Genomic DNA, 19,377 nt, shown 5'->3' with positions numbered 1-19,377 from the left:
GCAGGAGACTGAAGTCCTTTGCTGCCTTGCTTGTTAAGCATAAGAGTAAAAAAGTTAGTTACAGTCTTGTGTATTGTTAATGTGGTGAGTCTTTTCTGTGCCCAGTATGGAAAGTTAACATACCTACACAGCAGTCAGTCTCATGGAAAGTGGCAGAACCACAGAATAAATCAGGTTTATGCTGGTTATGTATTGTTCCCTAATGAGTTTGGCCAATCTTGCAATGATGCACAGTGTGTTTTGGCAAGAAGGGAAGAGAGGATAAATTTAAGAGTCTCGGTTTTGCTCATTGTTCTCATGTGAATCAGCTACAAATAGGTCATTTCATATTTCCTAAGTGAAAACAAGTAATTGTTTAAAATCAAAACCCAAACCCACATCCCTTGTGTTCAAGTTGTTGGCAATTTGCGTACTAGATCATCAAACATGCATTGAATCCTAGCATCATCTGCAACTGCTTACTTTGGAATGGCCTTGGAGTCAAGATGTGTCTGTTTTTTGTGCTGTTATGTAACTAATTTCCAATTATTAGAAATCTGTATGGGCTGCTAAAAATTGAGGAAGCAGATAAGTAGTTTTGCAAGCAACTCTTGAGTGAAATTGCATTTTAATAAGAAAAGAATTATTTGTAGCCCTCATCTCATAATGAAGGACATGCAGACAGTGCAGGTGTTACCAGCTGAATAATGTGTATTCTGAGGGGGAAGAAGAAAGGGCTTAAATTTAATCATAATATGTGAAGTCATTATGTCATTATTTAAACAATTAGGTATAGAACATACTGAGGGGTTCCTGCCCAAAATGTAAACAGATGAAAGGTGACTGATTATACTGTGTCAGCTCAAATGCACTTGAGGACTAAAATTAGAAAATATTTGGATAATCTTATGCTCTCTGCAGAACTATTTTCACCCTACTCTTACTAATACAGAATGACCAACTTTATGCAAAACAGTCTTGTTTTTTCTTCATTGCTAAAGTAGTTTTTTATCCTGATCTAGATTTACTTTTTTTTGCCTCATTTCTTTTTGTACAATTTATTTGGGAGCATTGTGTTAAGTTCTACATTTTTATAATCAAGAAACTGAAGGAGGATGATAGAAATTCTCAAGATATCACTAATTGCAGTGATATGTTACATGATTGAAATTCTCTGTAAGCATCTTAAAGGCAATACGTTTAGGAATTGGTACTGACCGCGTGTGTTGCCATCAGTAGCAAAATGTCTCAATGTGCAAAACCAGGCCTATCTTTCTTTTAACACTTTAGAGAATGGGTCACATATCAGTACGTAAGCTACTAAATGTCAGCAGTGCTATCAGAGCTGTACTTAGAACCCGGGAGTTGGTTGTGCCATTCTGTGAGCGGAGTTCCCACTGGATTAAAAGAACAGGTGCAGATCTGGAAGGAGGGCTCTGTTCTGCCTTGTACAGATTGAACTGGTTTACATGTTTAGTGTTAGCTTGTGAAACTGTGTAACTGACCACGTGTTGCTGACATCAGAAAAGTAAGCAAGCACAGGAACAAGCAGTAGCGGAGGTGTTTGTCCGTTACACACAATGTTTGGTAACGGGTGGATTGAAATCAGGATTTGCATGAGACAGGGTGGGGAGCAAATGCCTCTATTCTAAAAGGTATTTGTATGTTGGTGTAAGCTGTAGTAAAAATAGACCCGTGCATGTTTACTTCAATTTAAAAAGTATATATTTCCCAATCTGTTTTCAGAATGATCCTTTGTTTTGTGAACGTTGCAGTCACACAGCCTTTGTCTGCTTTATGGGAGGAAAGATGATGCTTGTTTTTCAGTTGAAATAGTCTATTGTCCACTACAGGACTAAAATCTGTGTATTTCAACAGGAACTTTGGCTTCTCTCATAGTGGAGGAACAGAAGAAGGAGAAAGATGATGCCCCAGTGCATCCCAAAGCTAGAAATGATAGCTAAATATTTGACAGTTTCAGAGCCTTAATTCTTGCTAACCGTTAGGCCTAGAAACTAATAGTGTTATACAACTGGGACTGTTCAGACTATTATAGGAAAGACTCCTTTGTAAGTTTATTTTATGAAGTAATGAAACTAACATAAATTCACGTACCTTTGAGCATGAATTTAGTAATGAGAGATAAAGAGAGGAGAAAAAGTAATACAAATTCAAACAAATGTTTGTATGTTTTTCTCATTTTGAACGTAAATGTTAGGATGATTCTTCCTAAAACTATTTCTTTTAAGTTATTCACTGTTTCCTGCTTTTTATATTAGTACTTTATCTTGGTGTAGTTGTACATGAAGAGCTTCTGTTTCAGCTTCTGTAAAGGCACAATTATAACACTGAGGTAACAAATAATACCTCTTTAACTCTTTCCTAATTTTTGCTACCATTTAATAGCTGAAGAATGTTTCTAATGAAGCTGCATGTCCAACAGAAGCAAACTGTTTGAGTAGAGCATCAAACTGCAGCAAGTACTGGCTTGTTCTAACTTGTGAAGTTGCGTGGCGGATATGCTCAGGTCTCATTGTGAGCACAAGCTGGGTGTTAGTTGCTTCTAAGTGTAAGGATTTTAATGTTATCTAGAAAGAGACTCTTGTCTGTGAAATTGCTGTTTTAGCCTAAATGGGATAAAGATTTAGGGAACTCAAGAGTTCTATGGTTATACTGTTTGTTTTATAGGTCCTCAGCTTTGCAGCTTACGTTTTAATGTAGGTGTTTGTTAAAATCTCTTTAATCAGAATCATTATCAGAAGTCCTATATTGCCCCAGTTAATATTTCATGATAAGTTCTAATCTTGCCCTCTGTATAATCCACACTTTTATTCATTTTAATTTATAGAGACCTGAAGCCTGAAAATATTCTCCTTGATGACTGTGGTGAGTAAATAGTTGAAATTAATTATGAAATCAGGAATTACAAAACATACTATTTAATCTCTTTAATTTCTTGCACAACGTATCTTCATAATAGGAGGGACTTGAGTGACAAATATTAAGTCCAGTGTATTTTCATTAGTAAATTAAAACTGTCCCTATTTCTTAGAGAGTGTGAAAAAATACTAGGGTTAGGAGAGTGAGAAATTACATGTAATGTCAAAGTGGTCCATTTCTGCTCTCAAAATCACCTTTTTTCTTTGGCTGCTCCTTCTCCCTTTCCTTTGATTTAATATGACTAAAACTTAGCTTGAATTGTTTTTTTTTTGTCTTTTGTTTATCTTTAATTACATTATTTATTAGCTTCAAGGTCAGGGTTACACTTAAAGAGCGAAATATGATGTTAAGCAATAAAGAGGAATGAAATCTGATGTGTGAGTGTTTGTTTCAATACTTCAACAAAAACAGAAGTTTCGATGGTTGCAAGCATAGAAGTGGCTTGAGAGAGTCAAGGAAGTCAAATAAATATTCTCCCCAGAATCCAAATTAATGCTCTTTAATGACTTTGTATTAAACTTACCAAAATCTTTTGAACTCACTGTAGAACATGTGCAGCAATTACCTTCTTCTAAGCTGTGGCTGAATATTACCAGTTTGTTCTTGTAATTGCTGAGTATTTCAGTTAAAGAAAAAAGTGCTTTTGGAGTCATTAACACAGGATTTATTTTTAGTCTTTAAAGTCAGCGTGTTCTGACTGATAAACTTCTGAAAGAGATGTCTGGGAGAAGTCACTTTGCAGGAGCTAAAGCTTTAGTGCACATCAAATGCATTCTTTAATTCTTTTCTACAGCAACATCTAGCAAAAGCAGCAGGTTTCTCTGAGGAAAAATGTAGCCGTACAGGACTGCACTAGAATGCTTTTTTCTGGCAGGGATATTTTGATCTTGTTCCAGAGAGCAGAGGAGGCTAATTAGAAAATCGCTTCAGGAGCTCAGATCCTGCACTTGACAAAGGGGTTCATTAGATGTTAGGGAACAGAAGAGCATCTGAATACTTAAAAAGTGTTTACTGCTCAAGAGCATTTGATTATTTCTAACCAGCATAAAAAGTGGCACTTCGGTTTTATTTAGCGTATGTAAAGAAGAAATTAACGTGCTAATAACTAACAATGATGCTGTGGTGCTTATTGAATGACAAAGAAACTGTGCAAATGAATGTCAGGCATTTCAACGGGCTACCTAGAGGGGTCTTGCAGTTCTAGGAAGCTTTCTAGACCAGAAATAAAACCAAACAAAACCACAAAATATACAAACAACAAATCCTTGAACAGAATGGACCAACTCTGGCATGTTATAACATCAACAGCTCTGAGTAGGTTCTGGTTAGGAATTTCTGTCCCTACTCCTATGCAGAAAGAAAACTACCCTATTTCTTGCACTTAGCATTACTAGGGTAATCCTTCATTAGAGGAAAAGCTGATACTTTCGTACAGGCTACAGTTTTCTTATTAGAAATAAATGGATTGAAATCTTAGGAAAGCTAGGTTTTTTAGAGGGGAATACAGAATGGAAAAATCTGTTGTGTGTACATACAGAAATCCATATAAGCAGGCATTAATTTCTTTTTATGCTGGCCTTGCAGCCAATGCCAAAGCTAGAAATAGAGTACTTAACATTTTTGGTGTGTGTGACCTTTGGGAAATGAATTAGATCTGTACTTCTATTATGAGTTTTAAAAAAAAAAAGGATGGGGGGGGGGGGGGGAAGGGGACTTCTTTCTAGTTAAAGAAGCTTAGTTCTAAGAGATATATGAATATTTTGATGATTTAGGTGTTTTTTGATGTGGTGTACAGGAGAAATTTATGGTGATAAAAGTGATATTTTGGTTTTTATTGACCGTCTTTTATCTTAATATGAGCAGGACATATTAGAATTTCAGATCTTGGATTAGCTGTGCAGATACCAGAAGGAGAAACAGTCAGAGGACGGGTTGGCACTGTTGGTTACATGGGTAAGTGAAATATCCTTTGCTAGTTAGGTTTTACCAGCAAGTTTTGTTAAACAAATATGTGAACAACTTGTCCAAAGAGCTACACTGGTTCTGTGAAGAAAGGTTGTAATATGTGGTGGAAGATGCTGGTAGTCAGTTATACACCTTAATAAATGGGAAAAGTTGACTTTGGGAACTCTAATGTTAGGTAAAACTTGTAAGAGAATGTAGTTTCTTCTGGTTGTCAGTATTAAAAGACTTACGTGCTTCTGTTGGATACATACGGTCTTCAGTGTAGAAATTAATGTTTCTTCAGAGAATAAAGGGGTTGCTTCTTTATACAGAACTGAAAGAGTATTAATTGAATTCTTGGTTTTTTTTGTTTATTTCTGTAGCTCCAGAAGTGCTCAAAAATGAAAAATACACATTCAGCCCAGACTGGTGGGGACTGGGTTGCTTAATTTATGAAATGATTGAAGGACAGTCGCCATTTAGGAAGCACAAGGAAAGGGTCAAACGGGATGAGATTGACCGGAGAGTAAAGGAGGACCAAGAAACATATTCGGACAAGTTCTCTGAGGAGGCAAAATCCATTTGCAGGATGGTGGGTGAAGAGACGTAGAGGTTTGAAAATTAATTTTCTAATCATTTTTTAGAGATGAACTGCTTTATTTCAGTCTTCTGTTGAATTTTCTTCAAAGCTGGAGTGAGGTGTAGTGAGAGTACCAACATCTTTCTTTGGTTCAAGTGGATGTTTCTGATGATCCATGACTTGTTTGAATTGTCAAATTTTGATCATTCAGAACTTTTTAAAACTTAAGGGAGGCAGCATAAGTTGGTTTCTCTCTCGTGTGAATGAAAAATGCAGCATTTCTTAGACCAAATGTGGTCATAGAGTATAGTTTTGATTCTGTATGTAGAGAAATGGCAGAGTTGTACACGAGCTCCCTTCTCTAAAAGAGCCTATTTAAGACAGCAGGTATTTTTAATCTTCTGTGCTCTTAAACTTATTAAGCAGTGCACCTTTACAACAAGCTTCAAAAGTTTCTTTACTAGTTTTTGCAGTATAAATAAATTACTTATATAGATTTACATTTTTTTCAATAGTTTTCCCTGAACGTACAGTAAAAACTATTTAATGTGGTATTAATTAAAATAATTTCATACAACTTCTGGTCTAGTCTTTACTGCCAGAGAAAGTAACTATCTTTTTTCAGGAATTCTTTTGTCTGCAATGTTGTATTTGAGTTTTCAGTTCATTTTGATACCACAAGTTCATCTTCTAAAAGGCCAAGCAAGAAAGATGTAGGGTTGTTTTCTCTTCTTAATTGAGAGATCATATCACTAAGACAGCCTTTTTATTCATATCTTTGCAGTTACTTGCAAAAAATCCAGGGGAGCGACTGGGATGCACGGAAAATGGAGCTGCTATTGTAAAACAACATCCTATTTTCAAGAATATTAACTTCAAGAGGCTGGAAGCTAACATGTTGGAGCCTCCATTTTTGCCAGATGTAAGTAGGTGAGACAGATTTGATTAGTATCTAAAAAGGCATGAGCTGCATAATTTGTGTCAGTTACCATGTGAACTGCAGATAAACTTTTTACAGTTATTCACATTGGCTGGAGATTACCATTGTAGATATTGTTGTCTAGTTGTTTTGTGGTGTTTCATCTGAAAATACTGCTTCTGTAAGTAGTTTATTATGTCACTGTAGGTCTTTCTAACTGATTTCTGCTAGCACTGAAAACTCAACTTTCCTAGATCAGCTGCTAAACATATTAAGTTCAGCTTTGGGGAGTTCAACTCTGGAGCTGAAAGGAAGCTGCCAGAGGACAAGTAAACTGTGATAACCAGTACAAAAATCACAGATGCTGAGTGCTCTTCCTGGTTTTGGTGCTCTTGTTCTGTTACCTGCAGGATGGATGGAACTCCCCAAGTGCATTATGACAAGATTCTGTTAAGTTTTTGCATTTCTATTGTGTCATATAGTGTAATTTAGTTGTCAGTAATGTGAAATACAAAATTGCAGATATTTCATACCCCCTGCTGCTCATCTAGGGCAAAAAAACCCACAATAAAGTAATCATTATTAAATTATTATATAATTAATTAATATAATAATTATAGTATATAATAATTATTGTATAATCAAATATTATACTGCAGCCACGTGCCGTGTATTGTAAAGATGTCCTGGACATAGAGCAATTCTCTACAGTAAAAGGAGTGAACCTGGATACTACGGATGATGACTTCTATTCCAAATTTGTTACGGGTTGTGTCTCAATCCCTTGGCAAAATGAGGTATATAGTTCAGAAATATTTTCTCTAGTGCACTGGTGAGAAGACTTTATGTGGGATAAATATACAATACTTTTTCCCCAAAAAACATTAATGAGTAAAAATTGGAGGACCGCAATAAATGTGTAAAATGAAAGCTGACATCTTATTACAATCAATGAGACTTTATCCATCAGCAGCATCACCACATTTTCCTTGTTCTTCTGACTTATGTATGATGTGTCACTCTTCATAGGAAGAAGATAAGCTTCATTCAATTAAAAAGCTAATAGGCTTGCTTGGAAGCTGCTGTTTTACTGTATTGTGCCCAAACATCAATAGAGTATCTAAGTGACTTATTAATATGGAACCACAGCTTATGTTTTCTACAGTTTCAAAGCAAACTGCAGTCAGACTTCCTTTTAAGGCTACTGAATAAGCAGTCTGGGATTCTGCATGGATGATTTCTCATCCGAAGTTTAGTCCGTATTTGATATTATATCAAATATCTTAATATAATATTAGGATACTATATTTGTTAGGCTACAGTGTTCTGAAGTGAGCTGAACAGTCAAAAAGAAAATCAAGTATTTAATGATACACAAAGCAAATCTGCTGCTGGTTCTAAAAGTGTATGCTTATTGCATTATAGGCAGGAGAAATTACTAAAGTGAAGGAGTATCTTAGTGCTTGCCTGTGTGATAGTCCTTTCTTAATGCTCAGGAAGAGTTGATGTAGACTTTGTGCTTTCCTGCAAGCAGGTCTGCAAATGATGTAGTTTCAGTAGCATGAAACTGATATATTTTTAATTTTAATTTTATTTTTTAGGGGTAAACAGTCAGTAAATGGGTGATGAATGGAGTGTGTTTGAGAGGCTTCTATGGATGCTTAATTTATATTTTATATGTTTCACAGATGATTGAAACAGGATGCTTTGAAGATATTAATGCATGTGAAACTGATGGTACTGTGTCACCAGACAGAGAGAGGTCTCCTAAACCAAAGAGAGGCTTCTTTCACAGACTTTTTAGTGGAGAGGTAAGGGTGTTTCTTTTCTTGGATGAGAAAATTAGCAGTAAGACCTTAAAAATCTGTTCAGATTGAGCATTTTTAGAAGATGATTTGTGACAGGAAGAGCTTTTTTACCTTTATATAGAACTGAATAGCGAATCCAAAGTTGGTGTGATTGAGCACTGCAATATAGTACTTTTTCCTTTAGAAAGATGGACTCCAAACAAGTTGCTGTGGTGTATTGAGCTGTGCAAAGATAGTTCCTAAATGAATGAGTGTGAAGAAGTGTTATGGAATAAATGTTAAAATACTTTAGCAAGAAGCTTTAGTTCTTTAACCTAAACAACATATGCTTACATAACTTTTAATAATGCACAACCTCTCTTAAAGACAAAACTTTATTAAAAATTAGAAGTGGAAGCATATGAACTGAATACCAAAATACTGTCTAAAAGACATGACAATATCCTCACTGTTGAGAAGTAAACTATTTGTAAAGTCTTTCAGTTGAAGATACTGTACATAATTCTGCTTGCTCAGCATGCCTGCACTTTAGAGTGGAATCATCTTGAGAAGCTCAGTACATTGCAGTAGGAGACACTTCCCTAGGAGCTGCTATGGCTCCTAGAGCAGAAATAGAGTTTGAAATTTGCAAAGTAGCCACAACAGAGCCACATTAAAATTGCATGATGATGATTTTTTGTCATCAGCTGGTAATTTGCCTCTGTAAAATGGTACGATGCTAATGGAACATGTAGGAGTATTGCTATTTTTAGGTCACCTTTCTGAATTCACTTTTTCCACATTTATATTGGAGGAATGGTTAAGTATAGTGATAATCTCACATAACTGAACTTAAAGCTTGTGTCTTAGCATAGTTTTACCAAGCTGAATCAAGTTATACTGTCCTAAGATCTTTCTACTGAGAAGGCTCCTAAAAATATTAGCACGGGTTGCAAGCCTTCAGCTGGTTTTAAAGTTTAAACAAAAACCAAACCTACAGTTACTCGTCATGTGAACTTAATCCTAGGTTCTTTACTTCTCTTAAATGAAACTTTAAAGACTTGAGCTTTTGAGGTTGAGCTGTAGTTTCCTCCTGTACTCTCAGAGCATTAGGTAGGATGGAGTAAAATGTTCTGGAAGAAGTCCCAAACCCCTCCCATCTGCACTACCTCGGTGCCCTGAAAAGTATCCAAACCAACAATAGCGTTATCTTTGCAACTAAATTACGTTTTTTTCTTCTCTTGCAGGTCTGCTTTAAATCTGATTGCAGTGATGAGGAGCAGGAGTCCTCTAGACTTTAAATCACTTTACTGTCATCAGGATTAGCAAACTTTAAATGTTTTATATCTCTGTAGCAAAGTGTATTATATATATTTTTTATGAGTTCAAGAATTTTTGTACATTTGTACTTCATTTGTTTTAAGATGTATATTTTTCACTAAAGCTTAATTGTACAAAAAACGAGTGCCATTTGAGTGAGTGTGTTTCTGTATGTATTTGATTTATCTTCTTCTTCCCACCCCTGCAATGGAATGAATCTAGAAATACTAATAGGATTTTAAAGCAGAGAAATAATATCTATGGCATAAACTTCATTTGACTTTTTTTTTGCTCCTGGTAAAAAATCTTGTTCATTAGACCTTTATTAGCTGTTTTCTTAAAATTGCTATACTGATGAAGTTCATAATTCACATATTATATGGCTGCATGGCAGTGCTATCATATAATGCATCTCAAGAAAACTGCTAAGGAAATAAAGGAATTCAGTGCACTGTGGCTAGCTATTATGAAATGCTGTTTGCTGTATAGATCTGAAAATAGTCTTGATCTATTTTTTTTTTCTTTGGTCTAGAATTCTGAACATTTAGCTTAATCTTGTGACCAACTGTATTACCTCCTACTCCTTTCTTTCATACACATTTTCGCCATCATATAGTTCTTCAACATGGACCATGCAAGTATCCCTATGCCAAAATTTATAACTATGCTTTTATGTACTTTGCTGAGCCTTACTGAAAGGACTTTTTTTTTTAACCTGTGGGAACTCATCTTTATTTTTTTCTGTAAATGAAATTGTTTACAGCTCCATGTAGGACGTTAGGGTTTTATAATGGGTAAGAAAACAAATCACAGGCTCGTAATACTATCTTCTCTGCTTATCATGTTGTAGTATGCAACATTGTAGGGTTTACCATGATCACTGCCACTGAGGGAAGGACAAGCTAGTGTTCATATTAAATTTAACAGTGTAAATAATCTCTCCTTATAACTTTCCAAAGCATTAAAACCTCCTTGGTTTTAGCAATTATAAGAATTCTTAATGCAGCTACGGAGCTACTGTTGAAATTTTAGTTATGATTCCCTTATGTTCATGAGTAAAAACTGATTCCAGTTTGATGGGAGCTTGTAAAATGTCTGTTCTTCTGGGCTCAGAGTATGCCAGGCTTTATTTTGAGAAGCTCTGTGTAAATTGGCTTATCTGTTTCAGAGAAGAGACTTAGGGAACACATTTCATGAGCCTTTTGTTTTCAGAATTCAAATTAGTCTCGAAATATTCTTGGAGTCGTGACTTTGTGCTATATGTTATGTTCTGTATTCTGCAGGTTGTCTCCACAGAGCATGCTTTCTTTTCCCCTCCACTTTCTAATCTGTAGGAACCAAGCAGACTGCATATGTTCTATATGCACCAACTGAATATCTACCTCATTAGGTTTCTGCTTGTGATTCACAGGCCCCCTTGGAGAAACCCAGCATGCTCCAAAGATACATCTGATAGTCAGGCCTACTGCAGGTGTGAATTCACAGTATTTTGTTTTTGTGGAGAAATGTTCTAATGGATTAGAATTTGAAATAAGTTGGAAAACTAAAGATTTACAAGATTCTGCTGGAGTGTGTGTTTGAAATTGTTCCTCTTGAATACTGTGCCACAGAAATGAGGAATTAGACTTCTTCTGTGTTTTCAGTGCGTGCTTCCTGATGTCAGAAATGATACAGAGGACAGCAAAATGTCTACCAAGGAAGAGAGAAATTGACAGTGGGAGAGGGAAATTCCTGTGTGACAATCTGATGCAATAGTGAAGGAATGGAAGACTTGACAGAAAGAGAAATAGGTGAAGTTAGGGTGTTGGCTAGAACCGTTATGTGTGAGGCAGTGAGCTGGCACAGTCTGACCTTGACCCTATTTATTATGTACAAGAATAGGAGAAGGACTCTGTTTCTCCATTCCCACCTTCCTTGAGAGGTAATGAAAGTGTTTTAGAAATGCCTACCTGGTTGGGATGTCCATTATGTTTCTCTGAGGTTTTAATTTTTAATTATCTTAGGTTTACCATTCTGAGTCAAATAAATGTATTAACATTAGACGCATGGAGTGACAGTCTGAATTTAACACCTGCTTAGGGAAAATTGAGATTTGGGCAAGAACACCATGGACACAAGCTGGGTAACTTTTATGAAGAAGATATAGGAATTGAATTAAAGAAAATGCGAAAGTATATTCATTACATATTTCAAATTTCTCCATTTTAAAGATAGAGAAGAGTTTTAACATAAATAAAAAATTAACTCCTGCTTTGGAGTAGAGAGGTTTAACACTTGTCTCGAGGGTTCTCCCAAGAAAAGAAACTAGATAAGCAGGCAAACTGCTCCTAACAATTGATTCTTTCAATTATTTATACTTCTGCTCCTCTGGACAAGGAACTTTTGACCCCATGTGGCTTTTTGGCATGTTTATCTGACACTTTCATTTCACAAGTTTTTTTCTTTGAGTTATGAATAATACTAAAAAGTGGTTTTTAGGGGTAACTGCACCTTAACCCTGTTAAGACCTAAATTCTGGATTTTTTCCCACAAGGGTCAAGACTGCATTTTTCAACTATAAATTTGTTCATTTTCCCTCCATTCAATGAGTATGACCTTATTCTTTGCACCATTAGCTAACTTCATTATTTATGAAAACTAAATACATCAAAGCTGTCAAAATCTGCACAAGTATCAAAGTTTAAAATGTAAGCAATTAGGAATGTAAGCTCCTAATAACTAGATATTATTTAATGTAAATCATCAACTAGGACAAGAAACTTCAGGAATCGATGTAATTCTCTTTATACGGTACATGGAGATGAGGAAGTTGTGCTATATAATTTAAAGTGACTAATATTACTAGCTTGGAGATTTCACTTGGAGAAGTGTGCAAAGGGTAAGGAGATGAAAGCAAAGCACTGTGGTATGAGAAACATAATATGAATTTTGTTCATGATTTTTCATAGGATGCAGATGAGAGATGGCAGCAGGTTGTATTTACTGCTGATGTAGACTTTTATTTCGATGAAGCTATAATTAGAAATAGAGTTTCCTGTTCAGAATGCCTTCATTTCACCTCTGTGAATTCAGATCCTAGCTCTGTTACATGATTTTAATAGCAGCGAGACAATCCAGCAGCCCAACTGCTTTGTTCTGTTGGTGTGAGATACAGGAAGATCTATCAGTTCTGTGGAGCTGTTTCAATGAGATCAATCCTTCTTTGTGGCTTTTGTTTCCAAACATTTGTTTCTGTAAGTCTTAATGTCTGCTTGTGTGTACCTCATGAATCCACATACAGGTAACTTTCCTCATGCTCCACATACGTCCAAACCACCACAGTTCCTTCCATTTATAGCCATGTTGACTGTTAAATGTGTTAGCTCCAGAACCACTCGAGTTAATTGTTGTATGAGCTGTTTTCCTGGATGTTCTACCATTGTTACTCTTGAAATAAAAGCAGAACACTGCCACATCTCTCAAACACACCTATTATTGTCTTATGTGCTTTGTTTAGCAGCTCTTTCACGGTAGCCGGGGTAGGTAAAGTTGTCATGAAAACAATTAAAATTACAAGTTGTTGAAATAGAAATGATTGCTGATTCTGTTGTCTCAGCAGCTATAGGTACATTAAAGCAGAGGTTGTACTTCAATCCATTATTTTTAGTTAAAAAAAGATCTTAATACTTGAATTCCGCTGTCTCTGAGAGAAGCAGCCTTTAAATAGGTATGTTTTATATGTGCTTTAAGAGGGCAAAAGCAGGTCCAGCATCACGAGGCTGATGCTGAGCGGCCAGCGGGTCCCCTGCCAAGCACTAAGTGCTGGTTCCTGTAAGTGTTTCCCCTTTTTCCTCACAGCCCAAAATAACGCCTTAGTGCCGGTAGCGCTTGGCATCAGCTCAGCGCGATAAGGGCTGTGAGGGGATGGATGGATGGAGGCTGAGGCGCCCTTAGTGCCGCCAGCGGGCGCCCAACCCGTGCTGGGCGGAGCAACCCAGGCAGGAGCGCGGGGGCTGCTGGGCCAACCCCAAGATGGCGGCGGGGCAGCGGGGCGGAGATCGCGGCCCCGAACGGCGGCTCCCCGGCTCGGCTCGGCTGTGAGGCGCCAGGCGGCCTGTGAGGAGGGTGTGAGGGGGAGAGGAGGGACAGGCGGAGAGTCGGGAGCGGGAGGAAGGACGAGGGCGCTCGCCTGTGAGAGGGCGGGCCGGAGCGGCGATGGCCACCATGGAGAAGCTGATGAAGGCCTTCGAGTCGCTGCGATCCTTCCAGCAGCAGCAGGTGCCGGCCGTCATCCCCGAGGAGCCGACGCTGAGACCGTGAGTGAGCGGAGCGGGACGTGGGGTTGTGGCAGCGGGCGGACGAGTCCGGAGGTGCCGCCTGTGTTTGTGGCTGTTGAGGTGGCTGCAGGTCTCTGGGTGAAGGTTTGTAAACGCTGCAGCCTTGTGAACTTAAGCCTTGTTTGACTCAACATGAGCCAGCAGTGCGCTCTGGCAGCCAGGAAAGCAAATGGGATCCTGGGCTCCATGAGGAGAGGGGTGGTCAGCAGGGATAGGGAGGTGATTGTCCCTCTCTACTCGGCTCTTGTGAGGCCCCATCTGTTGTACTGTGTCCAGGTGTGGAGCCCTCAGTACAAAAAAGACATGGAGATTTTGGAAAGGGTCCAGAGGAGGGACAGGAAGATGATCAGGGGGCTGGAGCACCTCCCCTATGAGGACAGGCTGAGGGAGTTGGGTTTGTTCAGCCTGGAGAAGGTTGCGGGGTGACCTCATTGCAGCCTTTCAATACCTGAAGGGAACTTACTCCCAGGAGGGGAGTAAACTCTTCGAAAAGGCTGATAATAGCAGGACACGGGGAAATGGTTTGAAGTTAAAAGAAGGAAGATTTAGGTTGGATGTTAGGGGGAAGTTCTTCACTAGGAGAGTGGTTAGGCCCTGGAACAGGCTGCCCAGGGAGGTTGTGGATGCCCCGTCCTTGGAGGTGTTCAAGGCCAGGTTGGACGGGGCCCTGGGCAACCTGATGTAGTAAAGGTGTATGTTTGGTGGCCCTGCCAGGCAGGGGGGTTGGAACTACATGATCCTTGAGGTCCCTTCCAACCCGGGTCATTCTGTGATTCTGTGAAAAGATCTTAAGTTTAGCTTAAAATCTAGGATTTGTCTGTCTTTAAGGAATGGATGTAGATAACTGCTTATGGCAGGCTTTGCTTGAAGTCTTGCGTTGTCACGTGTTTTGAGCTCCAAGAGGAAATAACACAAATGTTTCTGCTATCTCTTTGTGTCCTTAGATATTAGGGTTGGAGGCACTGAAAAGATGTTTGTTCCTATCTGCGCAATGCTCTGGTTTCAAGTCAGGGAACCTGCAGCTTTGCTGGAGGCCAAGGAGCTGTTCAGTGCCCCAGTGCTGCCTGTCGGCTTTGCTTTCTCTAAAAATAACTTTTATTGAGCAGGTGAAAAGGCACTAAGGACTTTAGTGCACTCGGTAAGTGAGTCACACTGTTGCTGTTTCTCCAGACACGAGGGAGACAGGAGGAACACAAGGGCTGAGGAGCAGGTAGCTTCAAAATTGACAGTTTCAGGTGCTTTTGGCAGAGCTGATCCACAATGGAAGCTGGGCTCTTGGCCACCTGCTCCCACAGTACGGTTTGAGACAGATGCCAGCTGGATTTGCCACGGTTCATACTGCTTGGACACTCTCACCTCAAACACTTTCATTGTGTCATTGATACTCTTGGGGACACAACAGATGAAAAACCTTATTTTCTTCATAAGCCAATTGTTTTCATATACCTCAGTGTTTACAGGGACTAATTGCTCTTTTATTTTTTGATTGTACTATGATTTTGCATGGCATGGAGAATAGGTGGACGTCTATTTCCAGTCTTTACTGTGCATAGCAGAAGAAAATCTAAGCAGATATTGCTAGGATAGATCATCTTATTTGAAAAGAAAGGCTTGAAAATAATTTGTGATGCTTGCAGGGGGATGTTATGGTTGATTTGGGGGTTTGCATTTAGTCATACCAGAATCAAAGCGCTAAAAAATCAAGCTTGTAATTGTCCTAGTTGACTTTGTTTTTTCCTGTTTAAAAATAGACTGGTTGTTTTCAGAAAGCTGATAGTATTGCATGCCCCCAGGAGCTTTACCAATTCAGAAAGGGCACTGAGCTCCATAAAAGCCTATGAAACGATATTGTGCCAATCTTCGTTGGAGTTTCCTGAATTGTTAGTGAAATACCAGGTGACATCTTGAGCTGAACTCCTGGTGTTGGTTGTGTTTTCCATCCGATGGGTTAGAAAAGAGAAATGCCTTCTTGTGTTCTTTGCACATAGGGACCAGCGTTCATCTTAATTGTGATCCTGCACAGATAACCCTTAAATATTTAGCAGTGCTGTATGCTAACAAACTACTCTCTCCTGATGTGTAATATTTTAAGATCACGGAGGCTGGAGCTTAGAGATGGGAATTGTTTGCACAAATGTCATCGTGACAATGAATTTTGAGATCTTGATAAAATAATATCCTGGTTTTACATTTATTATTAAGGTATTGATTGAATTCAAACATTGGTAATGTGAGGGTTCTTTTCTCTCCTTTCCTCAAGGTTTTAATCAGCAGTAATCACTTATTGTGGTTTTAGTGTGTGTTACAGGCATGTCAGGTTATGGCCTCCTCTCTTTCTGTGGTTGGTTTGGCCTTCTATGAATGCTCAGATTGAGCTCTCTGTCATCATTTTGCTTCTACAAGCTTCTGCTGAGGCACCTTCTTGTCTTCCATCTCTGTTTTTTTGCTTTTTTGGACTCCTGAATTTTGGTTGGAGTTGGGTATGTTGGGTTCAACTCAACAGAGTTGAAAGTTCGGTCAATGTGATGTAAAAATTGACTTTGTTCAATGAAACAAATGAACGGATGGACTGTCATACAGCATCCTGTATCTTATTCATCTCACCTCTTGTCACAGAGCTGACCAGAATGGTGTGATAATCGCAGGTTACTTCTGCTACACATAACTACATGTAGCTAGTTCTACACATAACTAGTTTTGATTTGACCATTCTAAAGGCTGTCCTCTTGTTATTGTTTTTCCCACCTTTGGAACTGTTAACTCGTTCCGATAGTTAATTATTATAGTCATTTTAAATTGTGACCTATTTCCAGTTTGAATCATTCATTTATATTTACGTGCGGTTCTTACCCTTACGTTTGAAGCCAAGGAACTTTCCAGTAATGGGCATTTTCATGAGCACATGATACACATTAAAAGTTTTCTTTTGTCCTTCAGAAGCTGCTTTTTAGGAAGGCAAATAACAAACGGCAAATGAAGGATCCAGTGCAGCAAAGGCAGTTTGATGCTTTTCCTTCCTTCCCTTTGGATAGTGACTCAATTTCTTTTAGTTTAAATGGAATGTGCATAGTTCAGAAGTTACCATTTCAGTTTTCACTTCAATTTTTCTCTTTTCAGGCCATTTTTTAAATGATTTTTTTCAACTACCCATTTCAGAAGCGATGGACTCATGTTAGGGGAGCTCTTTGCTTACGGAAATCTGCCAGGGATCGATGTGTGCTCATCTGTTATTATTGAACATTGCTCCCTGCTTTGCCCAGGGCTATATTAGCTGAAGACGAGATCCTCTCTGAGGAATACTGAAGCTTACATTTGACAATATTTTCTTTAGATCTAATGGAAAAAATGCTGTTGTTTTGGTTTGGTTTTTTCCTCATTAGTGTTCTTTATATTTTTTGCAAGGGAGAAATAAGCAGATGATTGGGAGAAAAACTGAAAGGTTGGGATGAAATAAACCCCCATTTCCAATATGACAGAATATTATTCCAATAAAAAAATATGCTAATGTTTGAGCTGAAGATATTTCAGTTTAATTCTACAAAGCTTTGTGTCTTAACAGTGTATTTTCAGTTACTGTAATGTGTTCATTGGCTGGTCACTGTTGGCCCTTACAGCTGTGTTGACTGTGATACTGTAGTTCAGGGCTCCTGTGATCATTTTCAACTTCTACTTTAGAAATGCTTGTTTGCTCTTTGATGGTTTTGCTGTTTTTTCTTGAGACAGAAAACTCAGTGTTCAAAATACAGATTACTTATGTTCACCTGGAAAGCAAAAGCGAAGTCCAGCTCTGTGTATCTGTGCATTCACTCATCTGCGAGTCAATGAGCAGGTGCTTTTTGCAAGTACACACAGAGGTACCTTGGGCTGTGTTTTTCAGCTCCTGGGTTTCGACTAGTGAATTATTTATAAGTAATTTCCCCTTTCCTAGGGGTGGTTCTCTGACACTTAAGTTAAAAGTAGGAGACTTTGCATATAGTGAAATGAAATTTCGCAGTCGTAGTTGTGAGTCTGTCTCATTCTAGTGTTTTATTTTGTGGTTTTGTTTCCCCTAGTTCATATATTAAAATGATTGAGGATGGAGTAGGGAAGAAGCTTCTGTTATTTATGAGCTGATAGCATGTGAGAGTGGTGAGAGACTTTATACATTGGGCTTTGCACCTTTTGTAGGTATGCTTTGATTCTGTGACTTCTGTTGCTTATTCTGTGCTTGCTGCTAGTTAGCTTGGCCTTAGTGTTACTGCAAGGACACGATTGTAGACAGGTATGGACCATGCCTAGAGTTTTGCTATTTGGACAATTTCAAAATCATCTGGGGGATTGTGATGTATGGCAGGATTGCATTGATATAGTTACTGCTCACTTTTAGTCTTAGATTTATTTTAATTGTTTCGTTTTAGAAAGAAGGAACTTCTAACTACCAAGAAAGATCGAGTGAATCATTGCCTGACAATATGTGAAAACATTGTTGCTCAGTCTTTAAGGTAAGACAAAGTCTGGCTTTAATATGAATAGCAACTTCTGGTTACTAGACACATGTAGGCTGATTTTAAGTGCTCAGTTTCTGTTTAAACTGAAATGGTACAATGCTTTTTATTGCTTCTTGTTGTTTGTGTTTTTTTAACTAAGCCAAAATGTACTATTTTTCTTTACACATTGGTAGAGTGGATACTATCCTATTTCAGACAGAAAAGCCAAGGCAAAGAAGTCAAATACTGTGCCTGGTTATGTAGGGAAGGAGCAGGGAAATGATCTCCTGTCTTCTTACTAAACATCTGCTGGATCATTTCTCCCCTTGTAAAACTGTGTATATGCAGTAGAGTTCTGAAACCCCTTTATGTCTGGCATTGATGTTTGCTTTTTGCAGTGCACATTGTGATTTTCTAATACTCGTTTATTTAGAAATTCTCCAGAATTTCAGAAGCTGCTGGGGATTGCTATGGAAGTTTTTCTCCTCTGCAGCGAGGATGCAGAATCTGATGTCCGGATGGTTGCTGATGAATGCCTTAATAAAGTTATTAAAGTAAGAACTTTTAGGTATTGTGTTAACATATTCGTCTTCTTCTTGATGCCATGTTACATGTGAAATCACACTTACATTCTTTTAATTACTTACTCTTGATAATCTCTTGTAATGCAAGAGTAGGCTTTAGGAAATTCTATATGTCTTCTAAGGAGAGATTTTTATGCATGGAGTTACATAAATTTTATATCAGATGAAGGCATTTGAACATGTCTCTGTGCTAATTCATTGCTCAGATATTTTTTGTTCAGTGATTCATTAACTCTGTTCTCTTTAAGTCAGTTAAAGATCATTTTGGGATGGGAGGAATACTCCTTTGTTTTGTAAGCATGAAGTTACGTAGTATGTAAGAAAGCTAAAAATATTACTGGAAAGCTGACTGTAAGATGTTATGACGCTTTCCAGACTAATGGCATACTGTAATTCTGGTAGTGCTTTACTGAGACTTGGCAGAGGAGCTTTTAAGCATAATTAGGATGAAAGCAGTGTTCTGGAGTCTGTTTATTACCACGCTGCAAGCCAGAAACAAGGACTCGGTGCAGACAGCAGATGGATATTGATAGAAGGTCGGT

General features: G+C 38.1%; 2 protein-coding genes across 7 annotated transcripts in view; both read left to right on the top strand.

Annotated features, from left to right (window-relative positions):
- GRK4 (G protein-coupled receptor kinase 4) overlaps positions 1-12,936 on the top strand; it is a 32,174-nt gene extending 19,238 nt beyond the window's left edge. Inside the window, exons 10-16 of one of the 3 annotated variants that reach the window (XM_015862831.2) lie at positions 2,828-2,865; positions 4,783-4,872; positions 5,247-5,455; positions 6,228-6,365; positions 7,022-7,159; positions 8,051-8,173; positions 9,397-12,936. In XM_015862831.2, the coding sequence (XP_015718317.1) occupies positions 2,828-2,865; positions 4,783-4,872; positions 5,247-5,455; positions 6,228-6,365; positions 7,022-7,159; positions 8,051-8,173; positions 9,397-9,450 (790 nt within the window). In that variant the 3' untranslated portion in view covers positions 9,451-12,936. Of the gene's footprint in view, positions 1-2,827; positions 2,866-4,782; positions 4,873-5,246; positions 5,456-6,227; positions 6,374-7,021; positions 7,160-8,050; positions 8,174-9,396 lie in introns of those variants that run through there. The other 2 variants (XR_004306919.1, XM_032444081.1) reach the window with 2 other exon arrangements.
- Positions 12,937-13,460: 524 nt separating this feature from the next.
- Positions 13,461-19,377, top strand: part of HTT (huntingtin) — a 68,779-nt gene continuing 62,862 nt past the window's right edge. For 2 of the 4 annotated variants that reach the window (XM_015862635.2, XM_015862634.2), the window contains exons 1-3: positions 13,464-13,764; positions 18,183-18,266; positions 18,685-18,805. In XM_015862635.2, the coding sequence (XP_015718121.1) occupies positions 13,664-13,764; positions 18,183-18,266; positions 18,685-18,805 (306 nt within the window). In that variant the 5' untranslated portion in view covers positions 13,464-13,663. Of the gene's footprint in view, positions 13,765-18,182; positions 18,267-18,684; positions 18,806-19,377 lie in introns of all 4 variants that reach the window. The other 2 variants (XM_032444074.1, XR_001555253.2) reach the window with 2 other exon arrangements.

This window comes from Coturnix japonica, chromosome 4 (genome assembly GCF_001577835.2).
Source record: "Coturnix japonica isolate 7356 chromosome 4, Coturnix japonica 2.1, whole genome shotgun sequence".
NCBI classification, from domain to species: Eukaryota; Metazoa; Chordata; class Aves; order Galliformes; family Phasianidae; genus Coturnix; species Coturnix japonica.
The sequence above is the reverse complement of the archived record's forward strand: the minus strand, read 5'-3'. Positions and strand labels throughout refer to the sequence as shown.